The 23,146-nt window shown below is 36.8% G+C and overlaps 1 protein-coding gene across 1 annotated transcript; it reads left to right on the plus strand.

Moving 5' to 3' along the window:
- The first annotated feature begins 3,405 nt into the window (after nucleotides 1-3,405).
- LOC127639371 (5-hydroxytryptamine receptor 3C-like) lies at nucleotides 3,406-8,297 on the plus strand. The gene is made up of 10 exons (XM_052121334.1): nucleotides 3,406-3,445; nucleotides 3,579-3,642; nucleotides 4,039-4,211; nucleotides 4,580-4,624; nucleotides 4,973-5,079; nucleotides 6,743-6,912; nucleotides 7,003-7,169; nucleotides 7,317-7,527; nucleotides 7,642-7,824; nucleotides 7,930-8,297. Exons 1-10 carry the CDS (start codon nucleotides 3,416-3,418, stop codon nucleotides 8,259-8,261), a joined length of 1,482 nt encoding a protein of 493 aa, XP_051977294.1. The 5' UTR covers nucleotides 3,406-3,415; the 3' UTR covers nucleotides 8,262-8,297.
- The last annotated feature ends 14,849 nt before the right edge of the window (nucleotides 8,298-23,146 follow it).

Genomic DNA, 23,146 nt, shown 5'->3' on the forward strand with positions numbered 1-23,146 from the left:
GTGATGGGTCTGTACGGTTCTGTGTGGATTATAGAAAAGTCAATGCGGTGTCTAAATTTGACGTGTACCCAATGCCCCGTGTTGATGAGTTTCTCGATAGGTTGGATACTGCTCGGTTTTATTCGACCTTGGATTTGACAAAGGGTTATTGGCAGATCCCCTTGACACCAATTTCCCGCCTCCAACAGCCTTCTCCACGCCGTTTGGATTACACCAATTCGTGACACTTCCGTTCGGTTTGTTTGGGGCCCCGGCCACGTTTCAGTGTCTCATGGATCGGATCCTCAGACCACACACCGCTTACGCCGCTGCCTATTTGGATGACATCATTATTTATAGTAATGATTGGCAGCGGCACATGCAACATCTGAGGGCGGTCCTGAGGTCGTTGCTGCGGGCGGGGCTCACGGCAAACACCAAGAAGTGCGCGATTGGGCGTGTGGAGGTACGGTATCTGGGGTTCCACTTGGGTCATGGCCAGGTGCGTCCCCAAATTGACAAGACCACGGCGATTGTGACTTGCCCAAGACCTAAGACCAAAAAGGGGGTGAGGCAGTTCCTGGGGCTGGCTGGCTATTATAGGAGGTTTGTACTTAATTATTCAGACGTCACCAGCCCGCTGACTGACCTCACTAAAAAGGGGGCTCCAGACCCGGTCCAATGGTCAGAGCAGTGCCAACAGGCGTTTACACAGGTTAAAGCCGCACTTTGTGGGGGGCCACTTCTACATGCTCCTAACTTCTCTCTCCCATTCTTATTGCAGACGGACGCTTCAGACAGAGGGCTGGGGGTCGTACTCTCGTAGGTGGTGGAGGGGGAGGAGCGCCCGGTGCTGTACATCAACCGTAAACTCTCCTTGAGAGAAACAAAGTACAGCACCGTGGAGAAGGAGTGTCTGGCCATCAAGTGGGCGGTCCAATGGCTCCACCGGTTGGCACCCCGGCCTGAGTTGGGCGGTGGGGGTATGTGACAGCGGGGGCGTGGTCAAGCGCCCGTCCGGGAGGGAAAGCGGTAAGGGCGCTTGCACCTTAGCTAAATTATGTCTAACACCTGTCTCTAATTTCAGTGAGCATGGGGAGAGCGTCATAAAAAGCTGCCACAGAACCTTCAGTGGAGAGAGAGAGTTGGACAAAGCCCTACTGAGTAGCTTGTCAATTGTGTGTGTGTTACAGTGAAGAATTATTGTAAAGTTGTATCTGGTAAGAGTGCAGAAATTAAAAGCCTTACCGGTGCAGTTGAAAGCCCTGTTTCCTGTGTCTTCCTTCCCTCCGTGGAGAAGAGTGTTACACTAATATTTCAAACAAACTTCTTTCACGTTGTCATTATGGGGTACTGTTTGTAGAAATTTGAGGAAAATAATGAATTTAATCAATTTTGGAATAAGGCTGTAATGTAACAAAATGTGGAAAAAGTGAAGCACTGTGAATACTTTCCAGATGCACTGTAACTCTATTTTAAGTGATCAGGTCTCTAACTTACTACTCAAGCTCAAACAAAAGCAGTTTGAACTAGGAGACAAGTTAGACAAGTTACTTGCTAGGCAACTGTCACAATTCCCTTGTTGTCTGCCCTGGGTTTCACTTGTCTTTGTCTAAAACTACACTTCCCATGATCCCCGGCCCTCATCACTGCCAGCCCTGTGTCATTGTGCTCACCTGATTGTCGTTTGTCATCATCATGTCTCCAGTGTATATAAACCCTGTTTGTTCTCCATTCCCTTGTCAATCATTGATGTTTGTGCATGTTATGGTAATCTCTGTGTTTAAATCCTGCCCGTATTCTCTGTCGATGGTTTTTCATGTTTATGTTGTGTTTTCATGTTTAGTTTGTTCCTGGTGTTGTTTTGTTTGTTCCTGGTGTTGTTTTATTTTAGTTATCCTGTTCACCCTTTTGTTCATCTCATTAAAGAACTGCACATAGATCCTCACTCCTCGTCTACCTCCTTCTGCCAAACCGTTACAACAACTAAGAGGTGTGCAGGCTAGCAGGGCCATTTTTCAAGTTAAATCTAAATCTGGTAACCTCCTAACTCACCCTAAAGATATTAATTAACTAAAGTAGAATTGTATAAACACCTTTACTCTTCTAAATGCCCTGAGTTGAATGCTGCAGGAAGACAATTTCTTGATGTGGTTGACTTTCCAAAACGCATCAAGGGATGAACTGGAGGAGGAGTTCTCCCTAGAGTACATTTTAGAAGCAATTAAGTCCCTCTCCAATGGGAAGGGAGCTGTCATTTTGTTGGACGCCGAGAATGCCTTTGATCGGATTGAATGGAGTTACATGTTCTCAGTTCTTGATGCTTTATACATCTCCTAAATCAGCTATACTCGCTAATTCAGACAGATCTGTGTTTTAGCCTCTTCAGCCTGGTACAAGATAAGGCTGCTGTATAAGCCCACTGTTATATGATATGGCTTTAGAGCCTCTAGCCAATAGTATTCGCAATAACCCTGATATTAAAGGCATAATATGCATTGATACAGAGTGTAGGCTGTCAATATATGCTGATGACTTACTCTTATGCATGTGTGATTCCCCTTCTTCTTTGACTCCGGTTGTGGATGGAAAACTGGATAACAGATTTCTTAACTCTTTACCATTAAAACCACTGCTGATCATTTTACTTATCTGGGACTGGTCATCCCTAAAAATGCAAAAAATATTTTATGTCTTCACTGAATTGCTATTTCATAGTGTGTTGAAATAAATAAAGTTTTTTGCATATAATTTGTGTGTCTTGTTTTTTTAAAAAAAAAACATAAAGAAAGAATGAATAAATAAATATATGGCTATAAAGGAATTGAGCATAAAAAGTGTCAATAAATAAATAAATGTCAATAAATACATCAAAGTCAGAACGTAAATGTGTGTTTTCATTTTATGAAGTTTTTCCACACATGTAAGGTGTTACTTTGGCCTCATCTCTTCCCATAGACAACATTGATGGTCACATATATGTGTGAATGTATTGATAGAATGTATAGAAAACTTTATGTACAGGTTTTATGCACAAATACATGTGAATGTATGCTTAGTAAACTAGACCCAGTGTGTTCTGAACCGCAGGACATTTGTCATGCATCCCAAAAGTCATAAACCATTGATTAATTGAAAACAAAGTCTTCACCAGTTACTGACTATACAAATTCACTGCAGCCCTACATACTGTATGGAAACAGCACCTCACCGCAGATACCAACATATTTTTACTGTGGGTTTTCCTGTGCATTTATTGTGCTTTACATTTTGTTTGGTCATTTGAGATTACTGAATACATAAAATGTATCATGAAATTATGTCTACTGTATGTTTGGTACTAGTTTGTTTAACCAAATTAATTTTGGTGTATATATATTCACAGGATGACTGTCAGCTGAACTCAATTATTTGTCTTCACACACATAAGACACTGATGGCTGCAGTTTTGCATTCAAGACCACAGGTAAGATAGTTTAGTATTGTTTGTTGTCTAATTATTAGATACGTAACATGACAATATTTGCAATGAAAAAAGTTAAATCAACAAATAAATATTAAAGTGAATATTGCAGTGATTGTTAAAATCATCATTACAGGTTGCTGGATTTTCTGCCAGGTTTCTGCCGGTTCAGCGTATTTTCTACAGTCTCATCATACAGTGTAAGTTTGAATGAGACTTTCATTACAAAACAGCTGTGTGTCACTCACATAGACTGAATATAAAAACCAGCTTTCAGTGGGCTAAAGCAAAATATTTCAATTCATCTTTGCCATGATTATCTTTTCAATACCTCTTGTTAATATGTCATTATTATTACTACAATATCTATATATATATATATTATATAATATATTTGTAATGTTATTAATGAAAGTTATTTTTAAGTGTTAAAGTGTGAATTTGAAATTTGGACAAAACTGAAAAAAATCTACTTTAATAAAGGTATTAATATTCATCAACAAGTTATGAACAAACAGCATATTGACAAGCAAAGAGTTGCTCTTTACATCGCCTCCTATCAATATTTTGTTTAATGAATTATTTTATTCCTACAGCTCTATTAATCAAATCTGAAGGGACTATTAACTGCTCAGAACCCACTACAGACGCCCTCTTAACATCTCTGAGAGCGAGTTTCTTGGGGAAAACTGAAGTGAGGCCGGTTTTCAACCTGAGAACTCCCACTAACATCAGTTTGAGTTTCACTCTGTACGGGATCATAGATGTGGTAGGTTTCTTTAAATTTTGCATTATTCCTGTGAGTCTGTGAATGACCACATTACCAGTGAGTGGCAATGAAAATACCCGAGGTGCTGCTCAAGGTCACGCATGGAGTTCACATTTTTTCTTGTGCTCTTTCAGAAAGTTCAGACTCTGCGCTTGCCATTATTTCTGCTTGATACTTTATTACTATGTTTAACTGACCTGAGAATGGGGCTTCGAAATTCTATTGATACAAATCATCTTTGGCTACAATCAGATTTAGGGCTAGATCTTAAAATTGTCCCATACTTGAAACTGATGGTGACTTATTTTGCAATATTGGAAAAGGGGCTTGATCGCAACCCTGTAAACTCTTATTTGTTTCACGTTCAGGATGAAAAAGCACAAGTACTGGAAACATTCATCTGGGTGTATTTGGTAAGTCCTTCTGTGACTGTCTTTAGGCCTTTTACAACAAGTGTGACTTAATTAACTTTTCTAAATAATCATGCAAATAAGGAAAAATTCATTAAAGCTAAAGAGTGTGATTTCTGCACTACTAGCAGCACAGACCAAAATTGCAAAAATGTTTATTGTTTTCAAACATATTTCCTGAACATTTCCCCATCTTGCATTCTTTGGACAAACAGTCCGTCCCTTCAATGATGTCAGTGATGTTATGTCCGGCCCTGCTGGGTCGCTCAAACAGGATGCAGATCTGTTTGGTGCCACTAGTGGGGCAGAAATGACACTTCACCTTTAAAAACAATACTTTTTATTTTGTAGTTTTGGAATATTGAAGGATTGAGCTGGGATCCTGATAAATGCGGGACAGAGAGAATTTCACTGCCGAGAAAAAAGTTGTGGATGCCTGATATTGTCATTAATGAATTGTAAGTTCAAAAGCATCACAATGTGTACTGTAAAAAAATGGTAACCTGTTTAAATATACATAAGAATTTATTTCCACTTGATCTAATCAATCAAAATTACTTTTTTTTTTAATTATTATTTATATAAAACCAGTTAATTTAGAAACAGTTGTTTCTTAATGATAAAATGTTATTGATTTAGTGTTAAAATACTGTGCATTAATCTTAATAGGTATCTCAGGGTAATCTCATTAGTTTTCATAGGTATTCATACTGTACATAAAGTGTACACTGCATTTTTGTACATTTGAATAGACACTGAAACTAGGGGTGTCAATCAATTGCAATTTGTAATCAAATTAATTACATGATGTGCTGAATAAATTAATCCCAATTAATGACATGCATGAATATTTATTGAAAAAGGCCCCCCAAAACATTGAATTTAGTATACAGTGTATGAAATAATTATACATATTATATACTGTATGATAAGTATTATAATTTGTATCATTCAAATACATACAGAATTGTGGCAGCAAATAAGTTTAGACAATGGGAAAAGTGGCTTTAAATGTACTTATGTCTGCACTATTTTGAAGTAGTTGGAACATCTTACTTTGGTTACATCACATGTCACTCGTTTTCAGCGTCTCTAGTCATAAGCGCTGTGATTTTAGGATGCGTGTGTAACAGTTTTACAGTTATTAGTCCTATTAGCTTGCTGCACATGTAATATTAATCCTGTCACTAGGGGGCGCTCTAGCCAGTGAGATTCCTGGTAGCATAAAAAGGATAGGAGAAGTAGTATGAGGGAGGAAGGATGTGTTAACCACATGGAGAAGCTTTCTCTTATTCTTCTCTCCACTTCAACTTTTTCACTTTTCTGAGCAAGCAGCACCTTTATATGCACTAAAGGCTAAAGAGACAGCTTGGGATTGGACAGTCGAATGCCAAAATGGTTTTAATGATCTTAAAAACGCCCTCCAACAAGCACCAGTTTTAATGCCACCTGACTTCACTAAGGATTTTAAAGTACAAACCGATGCTAGCGATATAGGATTAGGAGCTGTACTGACGCAGGACTTTGATGGTTTAGAGCATGTCATCGCCTATGCTTCGCGACTTGTACAGGGAGCAGAGAAATCGTACTCTACGGCAGAAAAAGAGTGTCTAGCCGTGGTGTGGGCTGTAGAAAAGTGGAGGCAGTACTTGGAGGGAAGGAACTTCGAAGTACTCACAGACCATTCTGCCCTGACTTGGGTATTCAGTCAGCCCAAACCATCCTCCCGTTTGACCAGGTGGGCTTTAAGGCTGCAAGGTTTTAACTTTACTGTTACACCGTGTCAAGTTAAACAGTCTGAAACATTGAAAACACATTTAGAAATCCCTGCATTCTGTTGTGCTCAGCCCAGCTTGTGGCCTGCTGGAGTTGCCTTGACTGCCCCCTACTGACACAATCCCATCCAAATGAAAGAACATATGTGTGTGCTATAACCACACTTTACTTACAAATACCTATGAAAACGAATGAGATCAAGGTGGCATTTCTTACTTTATTCTGTGATTGAATGAACTGACATTTATTGCCACTTTAAAAGCTTTAATGTACACAATGAATAACAGGACGAATACTTTGTCATCTAACAGCCATTTCTAACATTCATCTCGTTTTAATTTAAAGCATGGATGAAAATAAATCCCCGGACACATACTACCTCTACGTTAATCATAACGGCCAGGTGATGGATGATATTCCATTTCATGTGATCAGTTCCTGTAATCTGGACATCTACACTTTTCCATTCGATATTCAGAACTGCACATTCACTTTTAATTCGTATATGCACTCTGGTAAGTCAGTTTGACCAAAGGGGAAATTATTTATATATTACTAATACCTTTGTGACCACTAATCTCTCGTTTGGATTTTCTTGACTACAGTGAGTGATATTCAGTTGAACTTTCAAGAACCAGTGAAGAAAACGCTCAAAACTTCTCTAAATGTGATGAAAACTAAGGGAGAATGGGAGCTAGTCGACATCCTTGCTGAAAAACCAAAGAATCTTCTTCAGGATTCGAATAACAAATACGACACACTTGTTTACTATGTATAACCATTCTACCACTGTTACAATACAATTTGAATGACTTGAGGACTTTGTTGTTGTTAAATAAAAAATAAATATAATTGTATTTTAATGAAATTAATTGCCATTCTAATGGAAATTGGTTCAATTTATTTTGTCCAACATTAGATCGTCCTCAAGCGTCGGGCCACTCTGTACATTGTAAATCTCCTGATTCCCAGCTGCTTCCTCATTACCGTAGATCTGTTTAGCTTTCTTCTGCCGCCTCAGAATTCGGATCGTTCATCCTTCAAGATGACCCTCATTCTGGGATACACAGTGTTCCTGCTGCTTATGAATGACATGCTGCCCGTCACAGGAAACAACTTACCTCTCATAAGTCTGTATATAAAATTGTTTATATAGAAACAATGTTTAAAGGAACTGAATGGCCATAAAGGAAATCTGACCATATTTACTCATAATCATGTCATTCCAAATCTGTATATTGCAGATGCGTTTTTCTCTCTGTGTCTGGCACTGATGGTGGCGAGTCTACTGGAGACAATTGTCATCACTAATATTTTATGTGGCTCCAGTCGCTATCCACCATTACCTGAGTGGGTCAAGGTGCTTTTCCTCAACTATCTCGCCAGACTTGTTCGTTTAAGCAAGAAACCAAGTGAAAACTGTGAAGGTGAGTCTTAGATCAAGTAATAGCTCCTTAAGGTTACAATTGCATGTTACCGCTTTTTACAGTGTATAATCACATTTATTTCAACAAGTTTTCTTGTATTTACAGGCCGCAAAAAAGAGACCGATCACTGTGAACAAGCATGTGAAATCCCACAGAGTGAAACAAACCTGAAGAAATCTGCTTCTCTACAAGAACTAAGGAAGATAAGTCTAGAGATACTGTACATCCGTCAGCAGGTCGATAAACATTTTCAGACCGATCAGAGTGAAGATGAGTGGATGCATTTTGGTCTAGTTATAGATCGCTTGCTTTTTGGCATTTATGTTCTCTTTCTCTCAGTGAGTTTCTTCACTATAGTGGTCATTTGGGTGTACTGGTACAATTCAAATGCATCTTTGTTAAACTATATGGGAATGAGAGCTGCTGAGTATGTCTGATTACTAAACCTGTGCAAACATATTGTTACTTGGCAAATGGAATCATATGGAATAAATCATATTACTATTGTAATAGTGACATTTTCAGAAAATTATTGGCATAAGTTCTGTACTTTTAAATTTATTTTCTTCTATTGTTATGTTGTTTGAATAATATTAATCGCAAATGAATAATCATTATTAGCAAGTTATTTACATTAATTCTTATGCAGTGGGGTAAAAAAATTTGAGACCACAATGAAAATATGAGTTTTTAACATTTTTCATTTTAACTGGAAATTTTAACTTAAAAATTGTAATCAAAGGAACATAACGACATAAAACTAATATGAAATATTTCTGATCCTGTGCTATTTGTAATAATGATAATAGCCCAATAACTGAATTAAACATGTATCACTGTCGATTAGAAAAATGCACAATAGAAGTGGTCCTGAAGCAGACCATAGTATGTTATAATGTCAATGACTAAGATTGAACAGAAAATGAATAAACAATTGAACAAGTGATTTTTGTAATGTATCGTTCTCCTTCAAGGCATTGCCTTGATCAGAAAAAAAGCATATTGTCATCTTACGTAAGATACAAGACACAAAAGTTCCACTTCTACAACATTAACCATCTTTTTTAAATTTATCATTCCACTTCATCCTAACTACATGAAGTTACATCAATCAAATATTTTTTTTTTTTCCCAGGTAGAACTGGAAGTGTAAGTGGTAGTTCTGTCAGAAAGACTCGTAGTGGGTGCCTGAGTAGCTCAGTGGTAAAGACGCTGGCTACCACCCCTAGAGTTTGCAAGTTTGAATCCCAGGGTGTGCTGAGTGACTCCAGCCAGGCGGGTAGAGTCACATGGGGTAACCTCTTTGTGGTCGCTATAATGGGTGGGCATGTGGTGAGTTGAGCGTGGATGCTGCGGTGGATGGCGTGAAGCCTCCACACGTGCTATGTCTCAGTGGCAACGCGCTCAACAAGCCACGTGATATGGTGCACGGGTTGACAGTCTCAGATGTGGAGGCAGCTGGGATTCGTCCTCCGGCGAATCACTACGCGACCGTGAAGACTTAAAAGCACATTGGGAATTGGGCATGCCAAATTGGGAGAAAAAGGGGAAAAAAGAAAGAAAATAAAATAAAAGAAGAAAGAAAGAAAGACTCTTAGCAAGCTTATAAGAATTTGTATTAATCATCACATTACTACTTGTAATCACGATCAACCTCCTTAACATGCATTGTGCTGCATTGGTCATTGTGGAGGCGGGGGTGTGGTCGAGCACTGATATGTGGAGATTGAGGTCCAGGGAAGCTGAGTGGTTAAGGATTTACCCATGTGATAACACCTGTTTGTATTCCCAGTGAGCTGTGGCAGAGATAAAAGGGGAGGAGATGGCAGCAGACAGGAGATAGAGCCGAGATTAGAACTGTGTGTTTTGTGAAAGAAATTTGGGCTAACGAAGTCTGTTTGAGTTGTGCAGAATACGTCGTTTCTTGCTTCCACATTCCCTGAATGAAGGAACTTGTTACAGTCATATTTTACAGATAACTTCCCCATCTTGCAAGGGTATAGCACAAACAACGATCACCCTTTCGCAAGGGCTCATCAGTTCACAAAAGCTTGTCTACATTTTTGTAGTGGCACAATTATGTGACATTTTGTAAAGATAGTTGTGTACTTAGTCATATACTTGGTTTACAGTATATTTTATCATTCACATATCTTTTTTTAGCTTCGAACTTTACCTTCTGAAGAACTTAGTTGAATAAATGTTTTTGTTTCTTTTGGGTTTTAATTTCCTATTTTGGAAGCTTCTCTCCTGCCGTTATAGTCTTCCAATAGGATCTGAACTGGAGGATTTTTATCCCAAGACTTTTCTGGGTCTTTCTGATTTATAATCTCATTATAAATGTTTTCAGTTTGATGGTACCCAAGTATTTGGAATTTTGGTGTAGGCCTATCATATTTAACTTACTTACATTGCTTTCTTCAAAAATAGAATAATATAAGAATTGATTTATTGTGTTATAGTATTTTGTTGGAATGTGCTGAACAATTTAATGTCTTTTGTTCTAGACAGTTTGTTTATATTGTCCAGCTAGTTTAAGGTTGTCAACATCCTAAACTGCTTCAATGAAGCATTTGGGAACTTTCAGGTCCTCCTAAAAGTTCAATTTTAAAAGCTTGGAAGTAATCACTATGTGATTTGCATTCAAGTGATCCATAAACTCATGAAATGCCTAACTAGTACTTTCTCACTCATGCAATGTGCAAATGTGATGAATTATTTATAATTATTTATTAATTATAATTAAGAATTATAATAATAATTGAAAAATAAACTATATATAGTTTAACACAAATCTCATAAATGTTTGTTTCACATAAAATGGCTACAACTCTGATCGTCAGGCACAATTTGAATATTATATATTTTCAGAGTTCAGACATGAACTTTATTAACACCTGCAGGTGGAATCTCCAAACTGTAAATGCAGGAACTGAGTGGTTTTCAAACGTCTTAGCGCAATGTCCTATTTCTCAGGAAAATAGCAAATTGCTCTTTGCATCACTTCATTAACACACAAAACACCCACAGTTCCACAATAGTGCAAACATTCCCACCCATGCCCACTTGCACTATGCGCTGGCACGAAAATTGCGATTAGAATTAGCGCTCTCACAAAAATTGGATAAGACATTGCGCATGGTTGTTGGGCGTAGCGCTGCACTTTGCGCGCTTACAAAAATAGAGCCTACAGCCACATGAGTTGTAGTTTATGTCTCAAGACAGCTAGTAACTGTTCGGTTTAGCCAGTTTGTCTGTTTCCTGACCTGGGCCCCAGTAAGTCATATACTATCACTATTAAGACTATGAGCCAAATTACTAGAGAGGAGAGTGGCACCTTCCCTGGAGCAATGGAGACCGTCTCTCTTTAGCAGGTCAGGTCTACCCTAAAAACTCTTCCAATTGTCTATTCTATTCTCCAGACACCACTCAGACATCCAGCCATTCAGTAACACTAATCTACTATAAACCTTGTCACCACGACGAGCAGGGAGGGGACCAGAGCATATTACAGTGTCTGACATACAGTATGTAAGTCCACACAATTTCACATTCAAAGGGAATGTGACCAAAACTTTCAAACTCCAAAAAGAACATCAAGGCAGAAAATTCGACTTAATTGGTTTTAATTGATTTTGGGTCAGAACAGACAAAAATAATTTTTTTTACTACAAATCTTGACATCAGTAGTGTCCTTGGCAGTTTGCGGATGTGTCAGTTCCTTAGAAGAGTAATCGGCCCTGAAATTATTATTGTGCCTATGGCAAGATGTACAGTGAAAAAGGAGTTACATTTTTCAAACAAGTAGATTGCTTCAGAAGACATTGATTAAACCTCAGGAGTCGTCATGGATATCTTTACGCTGCCTTTATGTGCTTTTTGGAACTTCAAAACTTTGGAAACTGTTCACTTGCATTGTATGGACAAACAGAGCTGAAATATTCTTCTAAATCTTCATTTGTGTTCTGCAAAAGAAAGAAAGGCATACACATCTGGGATGGCATGAGAGTGAGTAATTGATGAGAGAATTCATTTTTTGGTGAACTATTCCTTTAAAAATGGACTCAGAAGGCGAAAATGCGCCTTAAAGTGTAACACAAGAGGGCACAGAGGGTATAGAACAGCCCTCAAATGCTCCATCATAGGGCGAGGAATTGTTGGAGCTGAAACAACTTTCGGGCCCCTCATTAGAGCCCTGAACACCAACACCAGAAAAAGCTGCCCATACCCAAGAGTCTTCCCACACCCTCATCTCAGCCTGAAGAGGATGGGAGGTGCAACAACATAACTGGGAAGAGGCAGAAGACCAGATGTGCCAAATACCAGATGACAGTGGGGGTTGTTGTCAGCAGGGACATTGCCTGATGACTGCATGTAATAAATGCAATATCTTTTTATAATATTTTTATAGTGTGTTTATAAAATAATGCAAATAAATGAGAACAATATTTTATATATAATTGAAATTCAAATTTGAATGAAAGGAAGTCGAATTAAAATGAAATGGCTTCATATGTGTTTAAGTAACATTTTAGATTAAGGAAATAATGCTGAAAAAGCAATGAAAGATTTACTTGGTTATTGTAGTTTTATGGCTTGGCAACTTGTCAGAAATCATGTGATGAGTATCAATGCAGCTTTTTTAATACAACAGCAGCGAGCTGGATTAATGCAATTATTCTAGTTTAAACAAAAAATATATGTTATTCATTCCCATTTAACTAATTCCCACCATGCACTGGGGCATGAATAATATGGTTCCATTGTTTGGCCATTTGCTTTTTTTGCTGATTTTGTTGCCACAGATGGTAACTTGTTTTGTAATGTCAGGATATGTTTGTTTCTTTAACAAAATTATCAGTTTGTTGATATTTAATTTTGTTGCGTTTCATGTACCAAGTGTGGAGGTCTATGCATGCGATTTAAAATAATTAGTTTTTTCCTCATAAGTGTTCATGTGATGACTTCACATTTGTTATTACTGGCTGAAGACAGTAAGCAGATCGTTTTCCATCAAATATATACAAATACAACAGTCTTAAACCATATTACAAAACAACAAAAAACACAAGTAGCACACCTAATACAATTTTATAGCAAAGCTACATTCATTTGTACAGTTTTTCTGAATCGCTTAGACACAGAGGTGGGTAGTAATGCACTACTTTTACTCTGTAACATTTACTTGAGTACTTCTTTTAAGACTTGGTTTAATAGTGGGTACTTTGTACTCTTACTCAAGTACATTACTAATGAAAACAAATGTAATTTTCTTTGTTACAATGGGTGGCATTTCATTACAGGTTTAATTAATTTATTGAGAGATTTTTGAATGGCAACTTTACAGTTGCGCTCTGTCACTCGAGTCCAACACAGCAGCAGTAAGCGATCTAAACAAACACTTTCTTTCATCACGCAATTCCTTCATTGTACACCAAGACAAGCAGATATTTCAAGATTAGAATTGCAGCTCCAACTTATGAAAACTCGTTGTTTTGGCGATTGTGCTAACATGAGCTAGTCTGTGTTGTGGTGACGGTCATTTTCAGTGATTCTGTAACTTTGGGCTCTCATGAATTCAATTTCTAAGAATACATTTTATATCTGTGCTGAAATATATCAGTAGCCTCTTTCACACGTACATCCTTTTCCAGGAAATTGACTGCATTTTTCAGGTTAGATGTCATGTGTGAACACAACATTTTTGAAAATACTGGTAAATTTTGCTTTGGCAATTTCTCTTAATGAGAAGTTGTATCATTACCGATAAATTTCCATATTGATTGTATGTGTGAACAGCACATGTGGGACATTTACCAGAAAAGGCAACGTAACGATTTTCCTGTAATTTACCTGAATGCATGTGTGAACGGGCTAAAGTCCACTGTATAAACCCACGTTCATGCCTTTTTCCTCTGCCGATCACGTACATGCATGACTACTGGAGCACATCTCTGCACGTGCACACTGCAAAGAAACTTTGCGTTTGACAGATGTGGCGCGTTTTCTCATGGACAACAAAGAACAAACTTAAATAAGCCTAACACGCTTCCAAATACAGAGATAAGGTGCACTTTACCCTTTACTGAAACTGAACTAATGATCTAATGACACTAAAATACTGTAACTGAACAAGACTCCATGCAGGACTTTAAAAAGCTATGAAACATAAATAAAGCATGATCTTGCTTTATTTTATTCAGCATTATATATGACTGGACCTGTGCAATATTGTTCACATTTTTCCCCAAAATAATCACTAGAAACTGGTTTCCAAACTTCTCTTCTAATTGACAGATTCATCCAAATCTGACAAGCATCCTTAAAGTGATAGTTCAGCCATAAATGTATATTCTGTCATCATTTCCCCACCCTTATGTTGTTCCAAACCTGTGTGACTTTCAGTATTTTGTGTTGCATTGAGGACAGAATGTCATACAGGTTTGGAACAACATGAGGGACAATTATGAAAGAATTTACAACAATAATAATATTAATAATTTAATAATAATAAAAATAATAATTATTATTATTATGTAATACATGTTAAATGTGTATTATGCAATGGAATATTGGAGATTAAAAGTCCATTATGTTACAAATGGTAGTAACTAGTTACTCACTATTTGAGTATTCTTTTCATTGGATACTTTTTTACTCTTACTCAAGTAATTATTAACATAATTACATATACTTTTACTTGAGCACCGTTTTTGGCTAGTCTACCCACCTCTGCTTAAATGCTAAAATTATTTCCCTCAAAATGTTACCATTGTTGTTACTTGTTCATTTGCAATGAAAATAAACCGTAATAAATGAGATAGAATAGAAGCATTGGACTCAGAGTTTTGAAAGCCACCATGTCTCTTTAAATCTTATATGGTTTGATCTTTACAAAGTTACTTTCTTTGCGATCGTTTAATTTAAAAAGTACAAAATTAAGTGTATGCCTGGCTGAAGAGATGAGTCTTTAGTCTAGGCTTAAACTGAGAGAGTGTGTCTGATTCCTGAACAGTGCTAGGAAGACTATTCCATAGTTCAAGAGCCAAATTGGAAAGTAACTAAATCTTGTGATTAAGAACAACAATATAGTTTATTTGTCTTTCAACCCGTTTTGTAATTCAATACAATAATGTAGGGAATTTAATTGATATCGTCGGGAGCCTACTCAACTGCGTGCCTCACGCTTACATGCTCAGCCGGAAGTCTCCAATTCAATACAATAATGTGATCATTCCGTTTACCGTGATAAATGCTCCAACAATTATCCTGATATGAAAATGTGTTATTGTCACATCCCTACACATGAACACTGGAGCCACTGTGAACGAGCTTCTAAAACCTATTGTATGCATTCAGAAGACTTATCACAGAATATGTGGTTTTGAATGACATGAGGGTAAGTACAATGGGGTGAACGATTCTTTTAAGGAAAGATTGTAAGATGACAAACATCTCAGGCTAGTTGAATCCCTATATTTGAGTGATAATGATAATGTTTCAATACTAGTAATAATAGCATTGAAGTGTCTAACCATCCTTATCAATAGTTTGTAATGTCCAAGTCTATGCCACAGTTTCAAACAATGTCACGTTTATTAACCTCTGCTTTAAGAATGAAAACCAGCAATAAACCACAGTGAGAAACCAAGCTCACAGCACATTTATTCTGAGGGTTTTTATCACACACAGTTTTGGTATTTTGCATATCTGGGCTTGTGTCTTTTGGTTTAGAAGTAAAAGGGTGCATGCACGTGTTGCCAATCAGAATGATTCATTTTAATTTGCCTAAGCAAATCAGTGATTTGTATTTAGCTACGTACCCTCCTTTCTAACACATTATCTGTCAAACTGAGGAATTGTTCTCAAATGAAAATTGATGCCCTGTTATTTTTAAGATTGATGAAGAACTTGATGGATATAGACAATGTAAAACTCAAGGTAAGATTTAGCAACAATACAGGGTGCTGGTTAGTTTCAAGTGATAATAATTAAAAAAGTCAATGTTTTTTTTTGCATTGTGCTTTAAAATATTGTATTCATTCAGATCTCTCTAAAGCAACCTTAAGTCCTTGTTTCAAAGTTTTAGTTTTTTCCCTTTGTTTTTGCTTTAGATTTATAAACTTTTAACAACAAATATACTGGTCTTTGTCCTTGAATTAATATGTATTTTATTTTAAACATGATCAAAACGTTCCTTTATTCTTTTAATGTTGTATTATTCTAACATAGGTTAATCTTGTTAGTCTTAGTTAACTAGGACTAGGCAATATATTGAATATTGCAATGATTTAAAAAAAAATTAAGCAATGCTAACTAATTTGAATGCTTTTTTTATTTGTGCATTTAAGATTTCTAGTTTTATGATTCTTCCTTGTTTTGTGTTTTAATAGTGTCTCTTGTCAGAAGCAAAAATGCTGCTAGAGTTGGTAAGTTCAATTTATTTTAATGAATCAATTTAAAACTCTGATTCATAATTTTATTTACATCATCACTCAAAAATGTTCCAGTGTGGAGTATAATATATATATAGCTGTTTATTACTTTATATTGTTATATTGGTGCATATGTAATTATTAAAAACAATTCTTACTTGTATTCATTTTGTGAACTGCAGTGTGAAAACTTGCCTTTTTATATTTTGAAACAAATTTGTACTGCATTTAGTTCTTCTTTTAAACCACTCGGCAAATACATTTTGCACATAATGCATATTATTACACCATAATACATAAACTTAAGCGAATGCGGTCAGGGGGGGACCCAAATAGGCTAACTGGTCCTTGCTATAATATAAGTTTGTTGTCTTCTCCTGGCTTTCATGAATTCTTCTCACAGCTGTGCTCATGGGAAAATTGTGTTGCACATACAGTACACTGCACAGACACATTTGGTTCATACAAGCACAAGTGAGTAACCGTCCCTCAGTAAGTCTCAGTCGGATCTATGAACCTTCTCTTTTATTGTTTTTGTGATGCCACTAATCAGTTTTCTTCTTTCCAGTGCGAGATGTTCAGCTATCATTTTCAGAGCCAGTGGAGGTGACACTCAAATCTCTACGTTACATGGAGACAAGAGGAGATTGAGAACTCATCTCCATGATGGCCATCACACCTAAAAAGTCAATATACTTTAGCTTTGATGGGATGGATGCATGGGATGAACTTATGCACAATGCTTATGCCAACTCAGGTTTGGGAATCGTGTTATATCTGAACTAGTGGTATCAAATGTGATTGCAAAAATAATGACTCTTTTTGAGCGAGTGTTCTGAACACTCCTACATCTGCCATGGGTCAAATAGATAGCCCTGCCCCAAACTTACCCCATTGGTTGAGCAAAAAATGTATTATCTGTTAACAATTTTCAGAGAAGAAAATCTTCAGTATGAAGAATCATACAATAACATTCTAGAGAACAGTTTGGGGAGGGTCCTATTCTTTTCCAGCATGACAATACTCCTGTGAACAAGTTACTTTATACAGCAGTTAGTTCCTGTCCTCAAATCTGATTGGACAAGCAGCATTCCAACAGCACTGGGACACTTCTCTATTTGTATCACTCTTCTTCTCCTTGTTTGTGGCTTTCCAATAGGGGTGGGGATGTTGATTCATCTCTCATTCTTATTTAATTCACTTATTTTTTCAGTGACTATTTCTTGAGTTTTCTCCTCGCTGTACATCAGTAGGTGGTCATTTAAACATTGAGAGAACGGACTTGCATTCTTATGCAGACCAGTCATTTCAAGCTACATTGGAAGAACAAATGTGGAAGGACAGGAGGGTGCAGAATGCATCTATTGTGAGCTGTTGCCCAATTGACCATCCCATCACAATTGTAGCCAGTGAGAGAACTGTTATCAGCATTGTCATCATCGCACCAGTGAGGTTTTGCAGGACTAACAACACATTAAAAGAATACATTCTGTTAACTCTCATATCCTCCATGTATTTAATACTTAAAAATGTAAAAGATTGCCAATAAAACAACAAATGTTGATGGAGTATAACGACTCTCACAAGCCATCAGACTTTCGCGAGTTTATAGCGGTAAACTTTTCAGGGAAAACACAACGATAAATGTCCTTCGCCTGCCACCATAGTGCCACTATTACTTCTGGGACTTCAAATGGGTTCATGCCCACAAGTCACCATCCGATGCATCCTCGATATTCGGCCTTATCAAGAACACATCCGGTTAAGTTTATGCATTCTCTGTACTTGCGTTCTTGAGCATTGGAATTGAACTTTGACAGTGGATGATGAAGTCGAACGAGTCCATGAGAACTTAAGTGCACATAAGAACGCACATTGAGAAACAGCCACAGACTCGTTCTCCTTTGAAACAATAGAAGTGAAAGGAAATGATTTGTGCATGTAAAAGATGAATTCAAAAACACTTTGTTTATGAACACTACACTAGTTTAAAATGAGAGTATGAGAGTAGTTTTGAAAGTTGTGTTTGATTCTTTGGCTTCTTTTGGAACTCTTTTTGCTTATGGAAAAGAAGCGTATGAACTATAGGCAAATTTTTGTCTGAAATGGAAGTTATTTCATATTATTTGCATGTTTGTTGAACTGTTGCATAAAAGCAATATCACATTTGCAATTGTTAATTACAAAAATTGCTTTATTGTCAATTATACTGTATACTGGGGTAGTGTAACAGTAGCCAGCTGGTAGGAAGCTGTGCAGTGTGTAAATCTCACTCCTCTGGCCTCAAGAGGTGCACTAGCGACCGACAGAAGGGGCTGTAGCCTTTAGCCTCCCATGCTGGAAACCCCGGTTCGAATCCCACTCACAGCAGTTTGAGCAGGACCGGTTACAGTAGTGTAGCGTTTATACTTGATATTTGAAAATTTTCCATTGCAATATTTCAGAAATCAAGTCATTTGAACAGTATTTTCGTAATTATTACGTAATTATACGTAGCATTTGTCCATTTGTTTAGAAAAGGTAACGTTAAATTCTGATGCATAAAAATATGGGTAGAACGACATAAATATTCCCTTTGTTAAGGTTTTTAAAAAAGGTGTCCATTAATGATTAATAATTCATTTAAATATGCATTTTAAGTCATTGACGTGTTTACAACAACAGGCTGGATGACACTGGGTGACTTTCATGCAATACCAGCTTAACATTGAGACATTTCATCTCACATTATAAATGCTTAATAAATGTACTTATTCAACATTAGTAACATACTGCATGAGAAGATACCTTAATTTAAAATGGACACATGAAGCATTTATTAAGAAGTTGCCAACATTAGAAAACTTTGTACAGTCCTTCTTGTATAATGGTCATCAGATTTTATTATATGATATGTTCTTGCATAATCTCTCCTTTTAATATCACAATAATAGTGCATTGTGACAAATCATGAATTGGTGCATTTTAGTGTATTTCTGAAGCTTTTATGACATAAATTGACAAGTTTTGCCAAGTAGTTGACCCTTTTATTCATATTGTTATAACTGCAAATCAATGTTTTAACAGTAATAATAACTAGAATTTCAAAATCCAGAAACAGAGATCGATCCTTTTCCAATTTGGCTCTTGAACTATGGAATAGTCTTCCTAGCACTGTTCAGGAATCAGACACACTCTCTCAGTTTAAGCCTAGACCAAAGACTCATCTCTTCAGCCAGGCATACACTTAATTTATCCCTCAACTCATAGTTATGATGCATTAGTCAGGTCTGCCAGAACGAGAACACTTCTCATGTTCTATAACTCTGCTTCATATTGAATGACAGCTATGTTTACATAATTAAAATTTTTTTTCACTGTCTCAACCTTGGGATGCATATGCCGAGATTACCAGAGCCTGCCAGATCCAGCTCCGGTTTTGCCTGATGTCCTACTCCCACCACTATATGTCACTTAGTGATGACTACTAACTGCAATCTGTGCCAGCCAGACATCACTTCAGTCTACTAAAGTGGACATCACAGAGGATTAACTGCTGCCAAGCCCAACCATAAAACATTATAGACATTAGACCAGTATTTTCTGTTACAGCATGATTTTCTGTAAAGCTGCTTTGATGTGTGTTGTGAAAAGTGCAATACAATTTAAAATGACTTCATTTCACTTTTATTGTTTTTTGTAAAATACTTACTTATTATAAATAAAATATAAGTGAAATATGCGTGTCTGTGTCGGGCCAAGAGCATGTATTAAGTTTTACATTTAAAATGTAAATGTTCCTGGATTCAAAAGTTTATTATATGTGGTTCCATTTGAAAGCTTAGAAACTGACATTTTACAGAAATCCATCACTTTTGCATAAAACAACATAAAATAACAAAACAAAGCCTGAAATCCTCTGTGTTGTGAATTAGCACCACCTAGAGGTAATTGATACAGAAATATTAATATAAAAGTGTTTCACATTGCACTTAAATAGACAATATCAAATTAAATGTGACTGTACAGTTTATTTTTCATAACACCACATTCGAAAATTATCAAAAGAATCCAAGTGAAATATGATCTCTGAAGCTCAAAGTAGCCAAAAACTCTACATCAGCTCTTACTTTAGGCTGCTTTCTTCAATATGAGCCCATTTTTAATCTATCTGTGTGCTTGTTTGGGTAAATAATCCAATGTTATGTCAATTATTATAAAGAAATCTTCAGAAAAATATGTTATCAACTATTGATGATGAAATTGTATACATCATTGCAAAGCTGAGGATCTCAGTTTCCAAGAACACTAAGCTTTTAGATGAAGCTTCTAGTCCACTCAGAGGCCGAGATATTTGACGTAACAGTGGGGAAGGTGTGTGCGATCAGAAATAGACTTGGGGCTCTATTTTCGTATTTGCGCAAAGCGCAAGTGGCCGTGTCTGGAAGTGTTAGTACTATTGTGGGTGTATGCATGCAAACTGTGGGTGTATCATATGTTAATGAGTGGTGAAAATAATTGTAATTTACAAATGTATTTATGATTTAATTTGTAGCCCACAAGTAATTTTCCACCTGTTGCTGAGATTGATTTTGTCACTCAAAAGGGGCTAGTGGAAGAAGTGACTAAAATGTTTGTACCACTTCATTATTTTGATTATATTTTCATTTAGTTTAAAGTGTCATTTTAATAAAAATATATATATATATTTGTGTGGGTGTGTGTGTTTGAATACATTCATAATTTTTTTAAATCAAAATAGATCGGCAGAAGTGAAGTGCCGATTCAGTCATTGTTAATAGTAGTCAAGAGTGTGTCTGTCATTAGATGAAAATTATTAATAATGCTTATATTCCCTATAATTTAACTCAGCGTACATCCAAATTCAGGAGAGAATCACATTTTCTATGTGAGTAAATGGAGCTTGTCACTGTCGTTGAAATATGCCTGACATTCAACAAGGATGCAGTTAATGCACATTTTCTATTCTTCTAATTCCTAACATGCAGTCCATTTACACTACAACACTAGGAATGTGCTGTCTTTTTTTATATCTGGTGCTTGACAGGGTATGGACTATATAATAGGACACAGACAATGGAATTCCCAGAGAAGGACCTCAGAATTTAATTGCACTTAATTCAGCCCATTTGCACATTGCATATACGATTTCACCAAACCTACTTGCGCCTAAACTTAGCGCATACTTGCTTGAAAATACCAACATTTCATGGTCATGCCCACTGACCTTGAGCTAATGACTTATGGCATAGAGCTGAGCTTAACAGTAGGGCTCTTAAATAGGGCCCTTAGCGTTTATGGACAAGAACAAGGTGAATGATCAGCTGCATTAGAGCAACAAATGCATTTAAGATCTGTATATTGTCATGGAAGTTAGAAGAGTAAAAAATATATTTTTCCAAGTACTTCTGCCATCCAGTGGAATGAGCCAGTGGCGGACCGGCCATCTGGAGCAGCGGGAACTTTCCCGGAGGGCCGCTGAGCAATGTGGGCTAGAACATTACCACGCAAAGAAGTACAAAGAAATGATGATCAGGTCAGGCCCGTCCTTAAGACAATAGGTGACCGGCTTGGGTACCAATATGCCAGTGAGAACAATAATCATACTGTATTCATATTCTTATTTAAAACATGTAATTTTATGGTCAGAAAAGCAGTGAAATACTCTGATATGTGTGTAATAATTCTTTCAGAAAGCTAATGGTGAAAAAATGCTGATTTGTCAAAGCACCTAAATTACACACATTCCCTTGATATAGTAGTTTTATAGATCATTTAAAGTTATGACAGTTTCCACACTAGTGGGCCCGTTGTCATGATTTTGCCCCACAAACCCACTTCACTTGCCAGTCCACAGGCATGACATACAAGACTAATTTAAAGCATTTAGGCCTTAATATATCATGAGAAATATTCATTCAGCCAGGTGTGTCCAAACTTCTGGCTGGAACTCTACAAATGAACGAGGCCTATCAAGTGATGAAAAGGTCTTCAGATCGTTTGATAAATAGCTATTCAGGACAAAATACCATAGTATATTAATTGACCCTTTTACAAACACTAGAAGTGAATAGAAATGTCATTTTTCAACAAAAACATTTTGAATTTGAGGCAGAATAATAAATCAATGAGCCGGTAATTTATGGTGTGGTGTGTTGCAGGCCGGGTGTAGTGGGCCGCTCTGGGCCAAAAAGTTCAGGGCCACTTTTCAGTCCCAGTTCACCCTGGATTGAACTAACAGTTTTTGCAGGGAGATTGATAGAGCAAACAGAACCTGAATTACATGCTTGCAAATTTAGGCGAAAAATAATTATCTTTAAAAAAAAATAAAAACAAGAACAAATTTTTGCAATTAGTCCACTGTACCTGTGTTTGGTGAGCTTTTACATTTGGGTGTGAAAAATGCAAGCGGTAGCCAAAAATATTTACTAGAGTTTAAGGGGTTAACAAAGGGAACAGTAATGTAAAGCGTTACCAAACACGTTGCTAAAAATAAAAACTTATAATTCTTTTTGGTGGGCCAGTGAATATGTTGGCACGGCACGGAAAAATCTGAACTAAGACCACCAGAAAACACAATTCTTATTGTTCAGCAGTGCTTGAAACTGAATCATTCCTATAAAATGATGGCATATCCATGCCCAAAATACAAAGGTAACGACAGTACTTTCCAGCACTTTTTTTAGCTACTGCCTTGTGCTACTCCAATGAAATCAATCTATTTCTGTATCTACAGCTTTTTGGTTTATTTGGTTGTTCAATTGTAATCAAATGTTCAGGTCTACAAATGGCCTTCATTTGTATAGTCTGTAAGTGCTCTAACCCATCTCTCAACACCCATTGATTTGCTTGGTTTGTAAGTATGTTCCAGAAAACCTTTGTGGTCA

The sequence above is a fragment of the Xyrauchen texanus genome, chromosome 48 (assembly GCF_025860055.1).
Source record: "Xyrauchen texanus isolate HMW12.3.18 chromosome 48, RBS_HiC_50CHRs, whole genome shotgun sequence".
NCBI classification, from domain to species: Eukaryota; Metazoa; Chordata; class Actinopteri; order Cypriniformes; family Catostomidae; genus Xyrauchen; species Xyrauchen texanus.

Coding starts and splice junctions, on each gene's coding strand:
- LOC127639371 (XM_052121334.1), top strand. CDS start 3,416: ATGGCTGCAGTTTTGCATTCAAGACCACAG. Junction 5,080..6,742: donor GATATTGTCATTAATGAATT/GTAAGTTCAAAA, acceptor TTTAATTTAAAG/CATGGATGAAAATAAATCCC. Junction 7,825..7,929: donor ACCAAGTGAAAACTGTGAAG/GTGAGTCTTAGA, acceptor TTGTATTTACAG/GCCGCAAAAAAGAGACCGAT.